The following is an 18,093-nucleotide window of genomic DNA, read 5'->3' on the forward strand; positions in this document are numbered from 1 at the left end:
CCTCGCCAGGTGAGACACACTGAGACAAGTCAAACAGATTCCCTGAAACAAAACTCCAGAGGAGGAATCTCCTCGCTCAGACCAACTCCGACTTCTCTTCCCGTTTCAGGCGTCCTGGTGAACCGGAGCAGAAGAGGAACGTTTCCAGGAAGACAAACTAAAATGTCAGTGTCGGGAAATAAGATGAATGAATAACGGCTTTAATAGACAGTTATATAACTTGTACAGTGAATAAGGACACGTTATGACTTCATTTCACTGATTTAATGTTTTCCCACCATTTGAACAGTCACTTCTTAATCCTGTTATTCACATTCACCCATTCATAGACCAGAAGAGGCTGCTGCCGGCAGATTCACTTATTCAACATATGTACAGGTAGGGAATCGAACATTTAAAATATACTTTGACAAAAACAGTATTACAGGAAATCAGAATAAGATTGCATAGACTCATTTGAACATATGCGAGTGATTGTTCAATCTAAACCCTACTTTATACGCCCACATCATCATAAGCCTTTTTTAAACATAATATTTGAGGAATATTTGGAAAAGAAAAGTTCTTCAGAATGTTGACCAGAAGTGTTGGTCTGTTAAACAACATCAGTTCCTCCATGAAACTGCACTGAGTAAAACTGGCACATGAATATTTTAAACAAAGGACGCTGTGGTTTTTCTGCATAGAGATAATGAGATAATATATATACTTTTACTGGCTCTGGGGGAAAAACCTTTTCTGGAGTCTGTCCAGCAGTACGGGGTTTTAATAAAACGGAATACAAAGAAGAACCAAAATAAAGTACAGTGGCGACATGCAAGTACACTGAAATATATACACAATATATAACATATATAAACATATACACACAGGATGACATGATAGTATTGCACACATATGAAGTATATACCACTATTTTGTTTGAATTGTAAAATTATTTGAGGCTATTTCTGCCTCACATGTTAGTTTTCCTTTCCATTGTACTCATGTTGTTGTTTGTACTTAAATAAAACGAAGGAATAACAACGATCTCTGGTTTTTTCACCACGTTTCCGGATTCTAGGTCACGTGAGACGTTCCAGCTTCATGACTGGTCGTTTTCTTTAAACTGATTGGCCGTAAGACAAATAGAGGGCGGATTCACACGTATTCCTCCGTCCAAGATTGGCTGTCTAAATGACGTAGGCGAGCCCGCGTCCCTCCAATTGGACAGCTGCGCGAGGGCGCGCTCGTGTCATTGGTTCGCCCGCTGCCGCCAGACGGAGCCTCACAACTTGAAATCTTCCTCTGGAAGCGGACTTCGCCGTGTGAGAAGTTTCTTTTCAGTGTTTCTGGCGGGTTTGAAACGCAGGTTTTACTTTCCTTCGAGGTGAATCCGCAGTACGGACAGGATGGCGGAACCACTGAGGGTAACGACGCTCCTTTATGTAAATGAACCGTTAGCTTGTCCCGCTAACAGCTCGAGGCTAACGTGTAGCTACTTAACAACACTTCCACGAGGTCCAGTAACAACATTACATCATGTTTTGGGGCTATTACGTAAGTCCCATTGTTACAAAGATTAAAAACAAATGAGCGCGGACTCTAAAGGAGTCTCTCGCAAACAGCCGGTGTTTTGGGTTAAGTGGTTCCCCCGTTAACTGGTGACAAAATTCCTCCAGCCGTTCTTGTTGCTACTAGCAAATATTGAAAACCCGTAGTTTTCCTGGCGAACGCAGTTTTGCCGCGTTTACAAGAGTTTTGAAGTATGCGACCTTTTCTATATCTGGATTTATCAGCTGCTGTTACAAGCGGCGCCAAACGACGGACGCTAAAGGAAGTCAGTCACCAGTTAACATGGAAACCAGTTGGTCCGTAACACCGGTGGGGTGGAGGAGATTTTCGCTGTGCGAGTTTAAAATGTATATAGAATCAACTAAACCTGAACATGAAGTTGTTTCCTCAGACGTGAGGCCACGGAAGTGTTTTACACCGTTGTTTGTCTTTATCGACTATAACAAATCAGTGGATCCCAGATTATAATTATGAAATCATCCCTGCTGGTTTCATAATGCAGGATGGAACAGCCTCCATACTGTTCTCCTGCAGCCACACTTAAAAAACATGCATAGCCGGTTAACTCATGACTTGGTGTGACTATGAGCGTCAGTTTGTCATATTTAGTTTTCTTTGCATCTCTGTGTAGTAGAGTGAGGTTATAAATGTTTGTCCTGCCGCTGTCTGGCCATGACATGATGCACATTAGACGCCATACCCAGCTAGATTAAATGCAACGGTTTGTCGTCGGCTCAGGCCTTTCTGGACAACCAGCCGGCAGCGAAGAGCAAGAAGGACCCGAAGCGTCTGTCGGTGGAGAGGATCTACCAGAAGAAGACGCAGCTGGAGCACATCCTGCTCCGCCCAGACTCCTACGTCGGCTCCGTGGAGCCCGTCACTCAGGTACGAGTCGCGTAACAGCACTTGAGTTGCTGCATTTCTTATAGTTAAAAGCTATTCTACATTCTAGTGATTCATGTGATCTGAAATTGCACCTGTTGCAGCGAAGTAACTTGGATTTTTCCCTCCAGCAAATGTGGGTGTATGACGCCGACGCTCAGCTGAATTGTCGCGATGTGACGTTCGTGCCGGGACTTTACAAGATTTTCGACGAGATCCTTGGTGAGTGAACGACACCGGTGCTGTTTACTGTGGTTTGGCGCTTCTGAGCCCTCCGTGCTCAAACGTCTTCCTTCTCTCAGTAAATGCAGCCGATAACAAGCAGAGGGACAAAAACATGTCGTGTATCAAGGTCAACATCGACGTGTGAGTAATATTTACCGTTGCACCGCCGGTCAAGATCTCAAACCAGCTGGTCATCCCACCAGCTACATCGATGATGGTTTCTGTTGTTGTTTAGTGAAAACAACAAAATCAGCGTGTGGAACAACGGGAAGGGAATTCCTGTGGTGGAGCACAAGGTGGAGAAGGTGTTTGTGCCTGCTCTCATCTTTGGACAGCTGCTAACGTCCAGTAACTATGACGACGATGAGAAGAAAGTCACAGGTGAGGGGGGGTGGGGGGGGAAAATAATCACTTGTAGTCAAGTCCCTGACAAAATGACAATTTATGATTTAGTGTTGATAAGAGGCAGACATGATAAGTTTGACTTCTTCCTGCTCCTTTTCATTCATATGAAATTCTGCTGTTGCATCGTTTTAAATGAATGAAGTAAATAATGAAATGAAACGTGAACAAGCTTCAGTATCTGGTTGTTGGTTTGTTACTGTCCATGTTTTTCATTCCAAGTAACCAAAATCCCAACGGTCCATGTTCAGGTGGGCGTAATGGTTATGGTGCGAAGCTTTGCAACATCTTCAGCACCAAGTTCACGGTGGAGACGGCGTGTCGGGAGTCCAAGAGGAGCTTCAAGCAGGTGGGAAGGCTGCAGCACTGCATTGGTCTGTTCTGGCCTGTAGGAGGTTCTCATCACTGTGACTTCCACAGACGTGGTACGACAACATGGGCAGGGCCGGGGAGTCCGCCATCAAACCCTTCGATGGAGACGACTTCACCTGCATCACGTTCAGTCCAGACCTGCCCAAGTTTAAAATGAGCGTCCTGGACAGAGACACGGTGGCTCTGATGACCCGGAGAGCGTACGACATCGCCGGCTCCTCCAAAGGCGTCCGGGTGTTCTTCAACGGCAAGAGGCTGCCGGTAAGTCCCTGGACGTTCGTGTTCCTGCAGGAACCGTCGCTGAGCCAGAGGCTCAAGGTGGTTTTGGTTCAAGGACTCGACGACCTTCAACATTCTAACGTTGCGTTTGGAAGCCAAATTAAGTTTCTGCCGAACTTCTTTCTGCTGTCGGGTTCAACAAACCTGACTCTCTTAAGCCCGACTCTTCGTGGCTGCTTGATTGAAATGTTTCTGTTGTTCAGGTGAAATGTGGAGCTGAAACCCTGCGACTCTCTCCTGCACCCTAGATTAGCGGCTTCCGCAGCTACGTGGACCTGTACCTGCAGGACAAGGTGGACGAGCAGGGCTCGCCCCTCAGCGTCATCCACGAGGTGGCCAACGAGCGCTGGGAGGTCTGCCTCACCACCAGCGAGAAGGGCTTCCAGCAGATCAGCTTCGTCAACAGCATCGCCACCACCAAGGTACGGCCTCCACGTCTGGTGGGGGGGGGGGGGCGGTTCTGACCACGATGTGGTGTGAAGCCTTTAGGAAGTGGTGGCTCATGTTCTTCTAAGTACACGTCTGGATGCTTCCCCAGCCACTCGCTCTCTTTCTGATTAAGCCACTTTCTTTGTGTGAATGTGGTGGGTGTGTCCGCCGGGCTGCAGGGGGGCCGGCACACCGACTTCGTGGCTGACCAAGTGGTGACGAAGCTCATCGAGGTGGTGAAGAAGAGGAACAAGGCCGGCGTGGCCGTCAAGCCTTTCCAGGTATTTGTTTCCTGTTGTCTGAGACTTTCCTTTTACCCAATGAAGCTCCAGTCCTGAGATGATTTCTGACGAATCTTTAAAGAGCCAGTTATTGAAACCCCCCCCCCCCCCCCCCCCCCCCCCAGGTGAAGAACCACATGTGGCTGTTCATCAACTGCCTGATTGAAAACCCCACCTTCGACTCCCAGACGAAAGAGAACATGACGCTGCAGCACAAGAAGTTTGGCTCCAGCTGCACCCTCAGCGATAAGTTCTTCAAACAGGTGCGGTGAAGCGCCGCGCCGCTGGCGCCCCCTACAGGTAGAAGCCTCCAGACTGAGCGTCTCCCTGTGCCCTGCAGGCCACGTCCTCCGGGATCGTGGAGAGCGTGATGAACTGGGTGAGGTTCAAGGCTCAGTCGCAGCTCAACAAGAAGTGTTCTGCAGTGAAACACACCAAGATCAAGGGCGTGCCCAAGCTGGACGACGCCAACGACGCAGGTGACGTGGCGCCGCCGTCGGTCAGGCTCTGACGAATAAAGACGCCTCACTCACGTTCCCACCTTTCCCTGTTCTTCATGTGGCAGGCGGCAGGAACTCCGTCGGCTGCACGCTGATCCTCACGGAGGGAGACTCGGCCAAGACGCTGGCGGTTTCTGGGCTCGGGGTGGTGGGAAGGGACCGCTACGGCGTCTTCCCCCTCAAAGGGAAGATCCTCAACGTGAGGGAGGCGTCGCACAAACAGGTCAGTCAGAAGAGGGCCCAGGACTCTTAGTCATTTTATCAACAATTCCAAGTTGAAGCTGGTGGTTAGAAAAGCCCAGAGCATAAAAAGTTGTTCTGCTCCTCCCCAGATTATGGAAAACGCTGAAATCAACAGCATCATCAAGATCCTGGGTCTCCAGTACAAGAAGAACTACAGCGACCCGGAATCCCTCAAGTCTCTGCGTTATGGAAAGATCATGATCATGACCGATCAGGTGTGTTTCAGTGGTCGGTCTCTTCAGACGGAGGTTCTGCAGAGATCGTCACATTCACTCTCATGGAATCCTGAAGCTTCAGTCCAGCCTCAGTTTTGACTGTGGATTGTGGTTTTGCTGTGAACCGTGTCTCCAGCGCTTCACCTCGTCTTTCCCACCGGAGCCTCGTTGCTCCGACTTGTTGGAGAAAATCTCCACCTTGTCGGGTTTTGCAGCTCCTGTCAGGCTTCAGTTCACCGCCCACTCGTTACTTCAGTAGAGTTCTAGGAGCTTCTCTTCATCGTGAGTGTGTTTCAAAGAGTCTTGACTTCACCGTGATGATGTTTGTCAGGATCAAGACGGATCCCACATCAAGGGGCTGCTGATCAACTTCATCCACCACAACTGGCCGTCGCTGCTGCACCACAACTTCCTGGAGGAGTTCATCACTCCCATCATCAAAGTGCGTAGTGTTGGCAGGAGGTGTCTTCTTACTTTAGAATTGGCCTTGAAAGCGTTTCCTGTGAGTGGAAGGTGGGTTTTGCTCCCAGAGGATTTGGCAGCAGTAGCGCCATCTGGTGGCTATTGAGAAGAGTATTTGCGAAAGCTGCTGCCATGTTTAATTCTTTAGTTTTTGCTGAGAACTGAAAAGTGAGTGAGGAGGTGAACCTGTGTCTTTCCAGGCGTCCTTCAAGAAGACTCACCTGTCCTTCTACAGCCTTCCTGAGTTTAATGAATGGAAGGAGAGCCAGGCCAGCCACAAATCTTGGAAAATCAAATACTACAAAGGTTTGTTGTAAACCCCTGTGTGGTAGTAAAGCCGCCAAGTAAGCCCGCCACCGTCCTCGGCCCGTTGACTGGTCCTACTGGGGTTCTGGTGCCGTAACTTGCTGGTTCCGTCTCCGCCCCTCCAGGTTTGGGAACCAGCACATCGCAGGAAGCCAAGGAGTATTTCTCCGACATGAAGAGACACAGAATCCCCTTCAAGTACTGCGGCCCCGAGGACGACGAAGCCATCACCCTGGTGAGACGCCACGAATGTTTGTTTTTAGCTGAAGATCCGGGCTGATGGTCGCGCTTCACTTCATTCTATTATTTATTTCATTCCTTTAAAACGATGCAACAGCAGCATTTCATATGAATGAAAAGGAGCAGAAAGAAGTCAAACCTATAATCAACACTAAATCCTTTACAGTCCAGTTCATTCACAAGCAGCCGTTTTTTCTTCCAAAACATCAAACACACAATAAATCAATAAGGTTGATCTGCTCCTCCGCAGTGTCGTATTTCTGTAACATTGATCATTGAACAAGTTTCTTAAACACATCAGTGGATTTAGAAGTTAAAATTTTACAATCCAGACGGTTCCGCAGACCGACTCCTTCCATTAGATGCATGTTTCCTTCACGGCCGTGTCCATCGTCTCCTCCGGAGGGCGGCGCTGCTCCTCCAGTGTGAACTGACCGCCGTGTCCATCCTGTCCATCCTGTCCATCCTGTCCATCCTGTCCAGGCCTTCAGCAAGAAGAAAGTGGACGAACGAAAGGAGTGGCTCACCAACTTCATGATCAACAGGCGGCAGCGCCGGGAGCACAACCTGCCCGAGGTAAGGCCGCGGTACGGCCCGGTGGGCGTCCCTACCGTCTGCCCGGTGTAACTGGCCCTGTGCTGCTCTGCAGGACTACCTGTACGGTCAGGCCACGTCGTCTCTCTCCTACAACGACTTCGTCAACAAGGAGCTGGTTCTTTTCTCCAACTCCGACAACGAGAGGTCGATCCCCTGCCTGGTGGACGGTGCGAGGCCACGGAGCACAGTTCTACCTGTGGAGGCGCTGCTGGACCCGGCTAACGTGTTTCTGTCCGTCAGGCCTGAAGCCGGGTCAGAGGAAAGTCCTGTTCTGCTGCTTCAAGAGGAACGACAAGCGGGAGGTGAAGGTGGCCCAGCTGGCCGGCTCGGTGGCCGAGATGTCGGCCTATCACCATGGAGAGGTGTGACCTTCCTCTGCTGGTTGTGTTCAGTTGTCTTGTTGGGTTTTATGTGAAGTGAGCAAAAGCAAGTCTTGGTCATTTGCGAGGTGCCGGCTGTGAGGTCAGTCCATTCATTGTGAACTGGTGACTTCCAGACCTCTCTGATGGCCACCATCATCGGCTTGGCCCAGAACTTTGTGGGAAGCAACAACCTGAACTTCCTGCAGCCTCTGGGCCAGTTTGGGACGAGGCTTCACGGCGGCAAGGACTCGGCCAGCCCCCGATACATCTTCACCATGCTCAGGTGTGCAGGGGTCCAATAGCTTTAACGACTGTGGTGCTATAAAGAGCGTTGACGGCAGTGTGTGGTGGCGCCCTGCAGCCCCCTGGCTCGCCTGCTGTTCCCTCCCGTGGACGACAACCTGCTCAAGTCCAACTACGACGACAACCAGCGCATCGAGCCGGAGTGGTACATCCCCATCATCCCCACCGTCCTGGCCAACGGCTCCGAGGGCATCGGCACCGGCTGGGCCAGCAAGCTGCCCAACTACGACGTGCGCGAGCTGATCAGCAACATCCACCGCATGCTGGACGGCGAGGAGCCGCTGCACATGGTGAGGCCGGCGCCACAGCTCCGCCTTGCGCTCTCTGCCGCGCCTCACACTCGCTTTCTTTCCTCCGTAGCTTCCCAACTACAAAGGCTTCAAAGGCACGATCGACCAGGTGATGAGCAACCAGTACATGAACAGCGGCGAGGTCTCCATCGTGGACTCCACCACCGTGGAGATCTCGGAGCTCCCCGTCAAAACCTGGACTCAGGTGAGGCCGGAGACCAGCTGCTTCCTCGTCTGGAGTCGCTTCCCGTGACGTCACTGTTTCCCCGTGTGCTCCAGGCCTACAAGGAGAACATTCTGGAGCCCATGCTGAACGGGACGGAGAAAGTTCCTCCTCTGATCACGGACTACAAGGAGTACCACACCGACACCACGGTGCGCTTCGTGGTCAAGATGGCGGAGGACAAGCTGAGGGAGGCCGAGGCCGCCGGCCTCCACAAAGTCTTCAAGCTGCAGACCTCCCTCACCTGCAACTCCATGGTACCGCCGCCCTCCCTCTGCAGACCCAGGGGGTCCCCGGGGGCCGGCTGTTTGACCTCCACTGCTCCTCTGCTCCGCCTCAGGTCCTCTTCGACCACGTGGGCAGCCTGAAGAAGTACGAGTCTGTGCAGGACGTCCTCAGGGACTTCTTCCAGCTGAGGATGAAGTACTACGTGCTGAGGAAGGACTGGCTGGCCGGCATGCTGGGGGCCGAGAGCGCCAGGCTGTCCAACCAGGCCCGCTTCATCCTGGAGAAGATCCAGGGCACGCTGGTGATCGGTGAGTGGCTGCTCTCTCACCATTACCACGCCATCATGAGAGAGGAGCGTCTACCTTTAGAGTGTTCATCCTGATCGTTCCCAGAAAACAAGCCGAAGAAGGAACTGATTGCGATGCTGCAGAAGATGGGCTACGACTCCGACCCGGTCAAGGCCTGGAAGCGAGCGCAGGAGAAGGTAGGAGCTCACGGAGCTGAGCGTCCAGCAGCCACGACGCCAACCCTGCTCCCTCTCTCCATCAGGAGGAAGAGGAGGAACCGGGCAAGGACGAAGAGGAGGCGGAGGCCGGCGGGCCGGACTACAACTACCTGCTGAGCATGCCCATGTGGTACCTGAGCAAGGAGAAGAAGGAGGAGCTGTGCAGGCAGAGGGACGCCAAGGTCCGCCCTCCTCCACCCTCCTCCACCTCCTCACCACCGTCTCCATCTGGTCTGAACGCTCTCCACTGTGTGTGCAGCTGACGGAGCTGGGCATCCTGAAGAAGAAGAGTCCGACCGACCTGTGGAAGGAAGACCTGGCTGCGTTCTCCGAGGAGCTGGAGGTGGAGGCCTGCTGCCGTCAGCTTCACTGCACCAACCGACCGAGGCTCTAACCACACCTTCCTCTGCTCCGCCCGCTCAGCGCCTCGAGGACAAGGAGAAGGAGGAGGCCGTCGCACCCCTCAAGGGGAAGGGGAAGGGCAAGGCCAAGGTGAAGCAGGAGACCCTTCCCACGCCGCAGGGCCGCCGCGTGGTTCCCCGGGTCACCAGCGCCATGAAGGCGGAGGCCAGCAGGAAGGCCGGCCAGAAGAAGGGCGAGGGCCGGAGGGTCTGCAAGACCAAGGTACGTCTGCCGCGAGGCCAGAGGCCGGACCTCCACCTGGTCTCTGCACCACAATCACCAGCGGCTTGTGACCGCAGGGCGACGGCGTGGCGGTGAAGGTGGAGTTCGGAGACGACGCAGAGGAACCTGGTCTGATCGCACGCCTGAGCAAGAAGCCCAAGACCAAGGAGCCGGGTGAGTCCTGCTGTAAGACGAGTCCTCCACCTGGTGGTGGACGAGTCCTCCACCAGTCCTGCTGTAAGACTGGTGGTGGACGAGTCCTCCACCAGTCCTGCTGTAAGACTGGTGGTGGACGAGTCCTCCACCAGTCCTGCTGTAAGACGAGTCCTCCACCAGTCCTGCTGTAAGACGAGTCCTCCACCTGGTGGTGGACGAGTCCTCCACCAGTCCTGCTGTAAGACGAGTCCTCCACCAGTCCTGCTGTAAGACTGGTGGTGGACGAGTCCTCCACCAGTCCTGCTGTAAGACTGGTGGTGGACGAGTCCTCCACGAGTCCTGCTGTAAGACGAGTCCTCCACCAGTCCTGCTGTAAGACTGGTGGTGGACGAGTCCTCCACGAGTCCTGCTGTAAGACGAGTCCTCCACCTGGTGGTGGACGAGTCCTCCACGAGTCCTGCTGTAAGACGAGTCCTCCACCTGGTGGTGGACGAGTCCTCCACCAGTCCTGCTGTAAGACGAGTCCTCCACCTGGTGGTGGACGAGTCCTCCACCAGTCCTGCTGTAAGACGAGTCCTCCACCAGTCCTGCTGTAAGACAGGTGGTGGACGAGTCCTGCTGTAAGACAGGTGGTGCACGAGTCAGAACCTGACGGAGGAAATAGCAAGTTTCTACTGTTACTGGGCTTTTGTGCCTCTGAGAGCAAAGTTTGGCCTCCGACTGGTTTCTACCAATCATTTGTCTGTCCACGTCTTCCTGCTGGTGTTCGTCTCCAGAAACGCTCTGATGTAGAACTGGAACCGTCCAACACCATGAAAACCGTCAGAAACTCACTTTAGTGGAACATTTTCACGTTTCGCCGACTTTACTTTGACAGTCTTCACTCTAACTTCCTCCCAGGAGTTCTTTCCTTTAATGTTTAGTAACCAATCAAATGAGAAGCGGAATCACAAAGAAACACATTTTATTTACTGACATTTTGGGATAATTAGAGAAATTATAGATAATTGAAGATTCGACAATGTCAGAAATGCTCGTTTTAGTTTCTTCAACACGAATCCAGAGGTTGAACATTTATTTATTCACAGGAGCCTCGTTCAAGTCCTGCTGGTTTTCTTCAGTGTTTCCCGTCTTTAGTTTGAGATTCACAACAAGTTCCTCAGCCGTTTGTTTCCATCAGTACATTTCTCCATTGTGACGTCAAGAAAGGCTTATTTATCTTATTGATCTTATCAAACGGAACATTTCAGCAGCTCGTCTGAACCTCTTAAAGGTGAAGCTTTGTGGCGGCGAGAGTCGACCCCCTGCTGAGTCGTCAGGCTGGATGTGGCAGAGTAAATGTTCCTCCTGTGGGGTTAAAGGTCGTCGCTCCCTGATGGCGCCGTCATGAGAAAGTCAAACCTGAGAGGTGATTTTAAAAGCTGAACTAGAGGAAGAAGAGCCTGATAACCACGGAGGTGAACCTTCTGTGCAGCGCCGGACAGGAAGCAGACCAAACTCCAGTTCAAACCACTGAAGAAGAAGACCAACCCCTGGTCCGACCAGGAGTCTGAGGAGGAGGAGGAGCAGGAGCAGGAGGAGGAGGAGCAGGAGGAGCAGGAGGAGGAGGAGGAGGAGCAGGAGGAGGAGGAGGAGGAGGAGGAGGTGGCGCCCAGAGAGCGGGTGGCTCGCTCAACCAAAGGTAAAGCTCCAGTCTTCATCACATCTTTAGGCCGTTTCACCTCCAACACCTGGATCCTGATAGAATCCTGAGCTGTTTGCTTTCATATTCTCATTATTATTATTATTCTATCATTTGACATGAGGCAGTAATAAACTGTGTCTAGAGTGAAGTAGTGAATGTAGGAGTGTCCATGTTTCTCTCTAGAAGAGAAGAAGGACAAAGTCTTTTAGTTCATGAGGACAATGTGGGTCTCTAATAATCTAGTTCTATAAACCATGTGGGTCTCTAATAATCTAGTTCTATCTTTAAACCATGTGGGTCTCTAATAAACTAGTTCTATAAACCATGTGGACAATGTGGGTCTCTAATAAACTAGTTCTATAAACCATGTGGACAATGTGGGTCTCTAATAAACTAGTTCTATAAACCATGTGGACAATGTGGGTCTCTAATAAACTAGTTCTATAAACCATGTGGACAATGTGGGTCTCTAATAAACTAGTTCTATAAACCATGTGGACAATGTGGGTCTCTAATAAACTAGTTCTATAAACCATGTGGACAATGTGGGTCTCTAATAAACTAGTTCTATAAACCATGTGGACAATGTGGGGGTCTGAGTGACGTCATGGTGTCTAATAAACTAGTTCTATGTTTAGAACCTCACCATCACTTTATTAATCAGGAGAAATTCTTGGTCAAGCAGCAGCAGAATGTTTCAGCTCTGCAGCAGCACAGTGCTGCTCCACTAGCCTGCCGGACTCTGGGGACCGGCACAGTGCTGCTCCACTAGCCTGCCGGACTCTGGGGACCGGCACAGTGCTGCTCCACTAGCCTGCCGGACTCTGGGGACCGGCACAGTGCTGCTCCACTAGCCTGCCGGACTCTGGGGACCGGCACAGTGCTGCTCCACTAGCCTGCCGGACTCTGGGGACCGGCACAGTGCTGCTCCACTAGCCTGCCGGACTCTGGGGACCGGCACAGTGCTGCTCCACTAGCCTGCCGGACTCTGGGGACCGGCACAGTGCTGCTCCACTAGCCTGCCGGACTCTGGGGACCGGCACAGTGCTGCTCCACTAGCCTGCCGGACTCTGGGGACCGGCACAGTGCTGCTCCACTAGCCTGCCGGACTCTGGGGACCGGCACAGTGCTGCTCCACTAGCCTGCCGGACTCTGGGGACCGGCACAGTGCTGCTCCACTAGCCTGCCGGACTCTGGGGACCGGCACAGTGCTGCTCCACTAGCCTGCCGGACTCTGGGGACCGGCACAGTGCTGCTCCACTAGCCTGCCGGACTCTGGGGACCGGCACAGTGCTGCTCCACTAGCCTGCCGGACTCTGGGGACCGGCACAGTGCTGCTCCACTAGCCTGCCGGACTCTGGGGACCGGCACAGTGCTGCTCCACTAGCCTGCCGGACTCTGGGGACCGGCACAGTGCTGCTCCACTAGCCTGCCGGACTCTGGGGACCGGCACAGTGCTGCTCCACTAGCCTGCCGGACTCTGGGGACCGGCACAGTGCTGCTCCACTAGCCTGCCGGACTCTGGGGACCGGCACAGTGCTGCTCCACTAGCCTACTGGCTGGCTGCAAACTGTGGTACGGACTTCCTGACTCATTGAGACTCGCCTCCGTTCAGGAAATCCAGTCCACAGTTTGCAGCAGAAACACTGGACTGGTTCCAGCAGAAGCTTCGTGGACCAGGAACCTGCAGGTTGGATCGGAGATTCCTGATCCGGGTCCTGGGTGGGCTAGGCCCCGCCCCCAGTTTGAACTGAAAGACCAGATGTGACGCCTGCAGCTGTTCTCCCTGGTCTGGTCCAGTTCAGTCTTGCTGTTGGGTTGAACAAGCGTTGTGATCCGGCCCTCCAGCGGCGGTGAAGTACATCCTGTCCGACAGCGAGGACGACTTTGAGGACTGGGCCCAGAAGAAGAAGGCCCCCAAGCGTCAAGCGGTGATCAGTGACGACGACGCCAGCTTCACCCTGGAGCCCAGCCTGCTGTCTGACCACGCCCCCTCCCCGCCGCCCCCCGCCAGGTGAGTGAGAGGCGACATGACGCTGCTGTCCTGGAGCTCCTTCCTCCACCCTCCGCCCTCCACCTTCCTTCCTCCGCCCGCTGAGCCTCTCGTGTCTCTTTCAGGAAGAAAGTAGCGTCAAAGAGCAAAACCCCCGAAGAATCAGAGTCCAACTGTAAGTACCATCCGTCTGGATCCTCCCACTGTCGCAGGCGACTCCACACCTTTTCCTTTGGTTTGTCGCAGCTCAGTCTGACGGCCAGGCTCCGCCCGCCAAGGCCCCGCCCACCAAGGCTCCGCCCGCCAAGGCCCCGCCCACCAAGGCTCCGCCCACCAAGGCTCCAGCTCAGCGTAAACCCAAAGAGTCTGGGCCCAAGAAGACCTCCACTGCGGCCCAGAAGGCGTCGGCCCCCAGGAGGAAGGCGGCAGGTATTCCCTCGCCCTCTGAGACCCTCACCCGGTCCTCTGGGACCCTCACCCGGCCCACCTCGGCCTCACCCGGTCCTCTGCTCTCCGCCCCCCAGACGCCAAGCAGCCGTCCATCATGGCCGCCCTGTCCAGACCCAGACCCTCGTCCAGCGTCGCCGCCAACAAGCTTCCGTCCTTCGACTCCAGCGACTCGGAGACGGAGGACAAAGCTCCGCCGGCGAAGTCCAAACCCGTCCTGAAGCGCAAGCCGGGCGGCAGCGACGGCGACTCGGACGACCACGGCGACCTGGCCTCACGCCTCAAGACCAAGACCGCCGCCGCCGGCGCCAAGGTTAGTTCTCGCAGGAGGTCCCGGCGGTCCTGGAGTCCGGGTGTTTCTACGTCGTCTCATGTGTTTGTCCCGTAGAAACCCCGGCAGTGGCTGGACGACGACCACAGCTTCCTGCTCGCCGGCGACGCCGCCGCCGTTCCCGTGGCGCCGAAGGAAAAACCTTCCCGAGCCCGGAAGCCCGTGGCCTACAAGCTGGACTCCGACTCTGAAGACGACTTTTAGTCCTCATGAGGACGTGACCGTCGGCTTCACTGGTCCACCGTTTGGGATCCACAGAGTTCAGTTGAAACATTAGTTAGTAAATCTGGTTTTAATCTTCAAAACAACTTTTATATCTGAATGTTTGTTTCCTGTTTTTTCATTGTTCTCGTCTTGTAAATATTTCTCTGGTTCCATGTGTGAAGAAATAAAGTCAAGTGTCTCCAGACTGAAGTTTCCTTTAACACAAATGACACGTTTGCAGGTTGGAGGTGTTAGAAAAGGGGCGGAGCTTCTGGGCTCTCGGGGCGTCGCGGGCTTTTGTTTGGTCTGACTTGTGTTTTGCTTGAGACTCTGCTTGGTTCAGCTTCAAACGTCCTTCCTGCTCTAGGAAGCTGCTCATCAGGAGGGTAAACATCCCTGATGTTGCCCCTGATGGGGCAGATTAGAGCAGGAAGTCCCTCAATTATGGGCTGGACCGGGAGCCCTGGAGGGACCAGTTCTCTGAACCACGGCCAGCAGGAGCCTCGCTGGGTCTCTGGTCCTTCTGGGGCTGGAGTCTCAGGAACCAGGAGTCTGAGGAGGCGAGTCTCAGGAACCAGGAGTCTGAGGAGGCGAGTCTCAGGAACCAGGAGTCTGAGGAGGCGAGTCTCAGGAACCAGGAGTCTGAGGAGGCGAGTCTCAGGAACCAGGAGTCTGAGGAGGCGAGTCTCAGGAACCAGGAGTCTGAGGAGGCGAGTCTCAGGAACCAGGAGTCTGAGGAGGCGAGTCTCAGGAACCAGGAGTCTGAGGAGGCGAGTCTCAGGAACCAGGAGTCTGAGGAGGCGAGTCTGAACCGTTCAGGGACTTTCATCCTCAAACTGCTGAGATTCACTGGAACGTCTTTTATAGTCGGACTCACAACGAAAGTCATTCGTAAGCATTTCTCTACTTTATTGCAGCTTTTATAATCCTGTGCTTTTAGTTTGATGGACAAAATCTACCGGGACCTTTGAGCCTCGTCCTCCAGTCGTTCCTCCGGTCGTTCCTCCAGTCGTTCCTCCGGTCGTTCCTCCAGTCGTTCCTCCGGTCGTTCCTCCAGTCGTTCCACCAGTCGTTCCTCCAGTCGTTCCTCCGGTCGTTCCTCCAGTCGTTCCACCAGTCGTTCCTCCAGTCGTTCCTCCGGTCGTTCCTCCAGTCGTTCCACCAGTCGTTCCACCAGTCGTTCCTCCGGTCGTTCCTCCAGTCGTTCCTCCAGTCGTTCCTCCGGTCGTTCCTCCAGTCGTTCCACCAGTCGTTCCTCCAGTCGTTCCTCCGGTCGTTCCTCCAGTCGTTCCACCAGTCGTTCCTCCGGTCGTTCCTCCGGTCGTTCCTCCGGTCGTTCCTCCAGTCGTTCCACCAGTCGTTCCTCCAGTCGTTCCTCCGGTCGTTCCTCCAGTCGTTCCTCCAGTCGTTCCACCAGTCGTTCCTCCAGTCGTTCCTCCAGTCGTTCCACCAGTCGTTCCTCCAGTCGTTCCTCCGGTCGTTCCTCCAGTCGTTCCACCGGTCGTTCCTCCGGTCGTTCCTCCAGTCGTTCCTCCAGTCGTTCCACCAGTCGTTCCTCCGGTCGTTCCTCCGGTCGTTCCACCAGTCGTTCCACCAGTCGTTCCTCCAGTCGTTCCACCGGTCGTTCCTCCGGTCGTTCCACCGGTCGTTCCTCCGGTCGTTCCTCCGGTCGTTCCACCGGTCGTTCCTCCGGTCGTTCCACCGGTCGTTCCTCCGGTCGTTCCACCGGTCGTTCCACCGGTCGTTCCTCCGGTCGTTCCTCCGGTCGTTCCTCCGGTCGTTCCTCCGGTCGTTCCACCGGTCGTTCCTCCTGTCGTTCCACCGGTCGTTCCACCGGTCGTTCCTCCGGTCGTTCCTCCGGTCGTTCCTCCGGTCGTTCCTCCGGTCGTTCCACCGGTCGTTCCACCGGTCGTTCCTCCGGTCGTTCCACCGGTCGTTCCACCGGTCGTTCCTCCGGTCGTTCCTCCGGTCGTTCCACCGGTCGTTCCTCCGGTCGTTCCTCCGGTCGTTCCACCGGTCGTTCCTCCGGTCGTTCCTCCGGTCGTTCCACCGGTCGTTCCACCGGTCGTTCCTCCGGTCGTTCCTCCGGTCGTTCCTCCGGTCGTTCCACCGGTCGTTCCTCCAGTCGCTCCACCAGTCGTTCCTCCGGTCGCTCCACCAGTCGCTCCACCGGTCGCTCCACCGGTCGTTCCACCGGTCGTTCCACCGGTCGTTCCTCCAGTCGTTCCTCCGGTCGTTCCTCCGGTCGTTCCTCCAGTCGTTCCACCGGTCGTTCCTCCGGTCGTTCCTCCGGTCGTTCCTCCGGTCGTTCCACCAGTCGTTCCTCCAGTCGTTCCTCCAGTCGTTCCACCGGTCGTTCCTCCGGTCGTTCCTCCGGTCGTTCCTCCGGTCGTTCCACCGGTCGTTCCTCCGGTCGTTCCTCCGGTCGTTCCTCCGGTCGTTCCTCCGGTCGTTCCACCGGTCGTTCCTCCGGTCGTTCCTCCGGTCGTTCCTCCGGTCGTTCCTCCGGTCGTTCCACCGGTCGTTCCTCCAGTCGTTCCACCGGTCGTTCCACCGGTCGTTCCTCCGGTCGTTCCTCCGGTCGTTCCTCCGGTCGTTCCACCGGTCGTTCCACCGGTCGTTCCACCGGTCGTTCCTCCGGTCGTTCCTCCGGTCGTTCCTCCGGTCGTTCCACCGGTCGTTCCTCCAGTCGCTCCACCGGTCGTTCCTCCAGTCGCTCCACCAGTCGCTCCACCAGTCGCTCCACCAGTCGTTCCACCAGTCGTTCCACCGGTCGTTCCTCCAGTCGTTCCTCCGGTCGTTCCTCCGGTCGTTCCTCCGGTCGTTCCACCGGTCGTTCCTCCGGTCGTTCCTCCGGTCGTTCCACCGGTCGTTCCTCCGGTCGTTCCTCCGGTCGTTCCTCCGGTCGTTCCTCCGGTCGTTCCTCCGGTCGTTCCACCGGTCGTTCCTCCGGTCGTTCCTCCGGTCGTTCCTCCGGTCGTTCCTCCGGTCGTTCCACCGGTCGTTCCTCCGGTCGTTCCACCGGTCGTTCCTCCGGTCGTTCCTCCGGTCGTTCCTCCGGTCGTTCCACCGGTCGTTCCACCGGTCGTTCCTCCAGTCGCTCCACCGGTCGTTCCTCCGGTCGTTCCACCAGTCGCTCCACCAGTCGCTCCACCAGTCGTTCCACCGGTCGTTCCACCGGTCGTTCCTCCGGTCGTTCCTCCGGTCGTTCCTCCGGTCGTTCCTCCGGTCGTTCCTCCGGTCGTTCCACCGGTCGTTCCTCCAGTCGTTCCTCCAGTCGTTCCACCGGTCGTTCCACCGGTCGTTCCTCCGGTCGTTCCTCCGGTCGTTCCTCCGGTCGTTCCACCGGTCGTTCCACCAGTCGTTCCACCGGTCGTTCCACCGGTCGTTCCACCGGTCGTTCCTCCAGTCGCTCCACCGGTCGTTCCTCCAGTCGCTCCACCAGTCGCTCCACCAGTCGCTCCACCAGTCGTTCCACCAGTCGTTCCACCGGTCGTTCCTCCAGTCGTTCCTCCGGTCGTTCCTCCGGTCGTTCCTCCGGTCGTTCCACCTGTCGTTCCTCCGGTCGTTCCTCCGGTCGTTCCACCGGTCGTTCCTCCGGTCGTTCCACCGGTCGTTCCTCCAGTCGTTCCACCGGTCGTTCCACCGGTCGTTCCTCCGGTCGTTCCTCCGGTCGTTCCTCCGGTCGTTCCTCCGGTCGTTCCTCCGGTCGTTCCACCGGTCGTTCCACCGGTCGTTCCACCGGTCGTTCCTCCG

The 18,093-nt window shown here is 55.2% G+C and overlaps 1 protein-coding gene across 1 annotated transcript; it reads left to right on the top strand.

Moving 5' to 3' along the window:
• The first annotated feature begins 1,295 nt into the window (after positions 1 to 1,295).
• top2a (DNA topoisomerase II alpha) lies at positions 1,296 to 14,540 on the top strand. Its single transcript, XM_080522050.1, has 36 exons — positions 1,296 to 1,409; positions 2,293 to 2,439; positions 2,568 to 2,658; positions 2,739 to 2,802; positions 2,897 to 3,042; positions 3,315 to 3,412; positions 3,484 to 3,696; positions 3,963 to 4,136; positions 4,323 to 4,424; positions 4,550 to 4,687; positions 4,765 to 4,903; positions 4,990 to 5,147; positions 5,257 to 5,382; positions 5,714 to 5,824; positions 6,045 to 6,150; positions 6,276 to 6,385; positions 6,874 to 6,966; positions 7,040 to 7,154; positions 7,228 to 7,349; positions 7,484 to 7,632; positions 7,711 to 7,942; positions 8,013 to 8,147; positions 8,222 to 8,422; positions 8,506 to 8,701; positions 8,786 to 8,877; positions 8,943 to 9,080; positions 9,158 to 9,241; positions 9,322 to 9,522; positions 9,600 to 9,696; positions 11,153 to 11,241; positions 11,284 to 11,359; positions 13,211 to 13,376; positions 13,481 to 13,530; positions 13,602 to 13,784; positions 13,880 to 14,115; positions 14,191 to 14,540. The coding sequence occupies exons 1-36, from the start codon at positions 1,392 to 1,394 to the stop codon at positions 14,335 to 14,337; spliced, it is 4,743 nt and encodes a 1,580-aa protein (XP_080378176.1). The 5' UTR covers positions 1,296 to 1,391; the 3' UTR covers positions 14,338 to 14,540.
• Positions 14,541 to 18,093: the final 3,553 nt, after the last annotated feature.

Source organism: Blennius ocellaris (genome assembly GCF_963422515.1).
Source record: "Blennius ocellaris genome assembly, contig: SCAFFOLD_292, whole genome shotgun sequence".
NCBI classification, from domain to species: Eukaryota; Metazoa; Chordata; class Actinopteri; order Blenniiformes; family Blenniidae; genus Blennius; species Blennius ocellaris.

Coding starts and splice junctions, on each gene's coding strand:
- top2a (XM_080522050.1), top strand. Junction 5,825..6,044: donor TCATCACTCCCATCATCAAA/GTGCGTAGTGTT, acceptor GTGTCTTTCCAG/GCGTCCTTCAAGAAGACTCA. Junction 13,531..13,601: donor CGAAGAATCAGAGTCCAACT/GTAAGTACCATC, acceptor GGTTTGTCGCAG/CTCAGTCTGACGGCCAGGCT.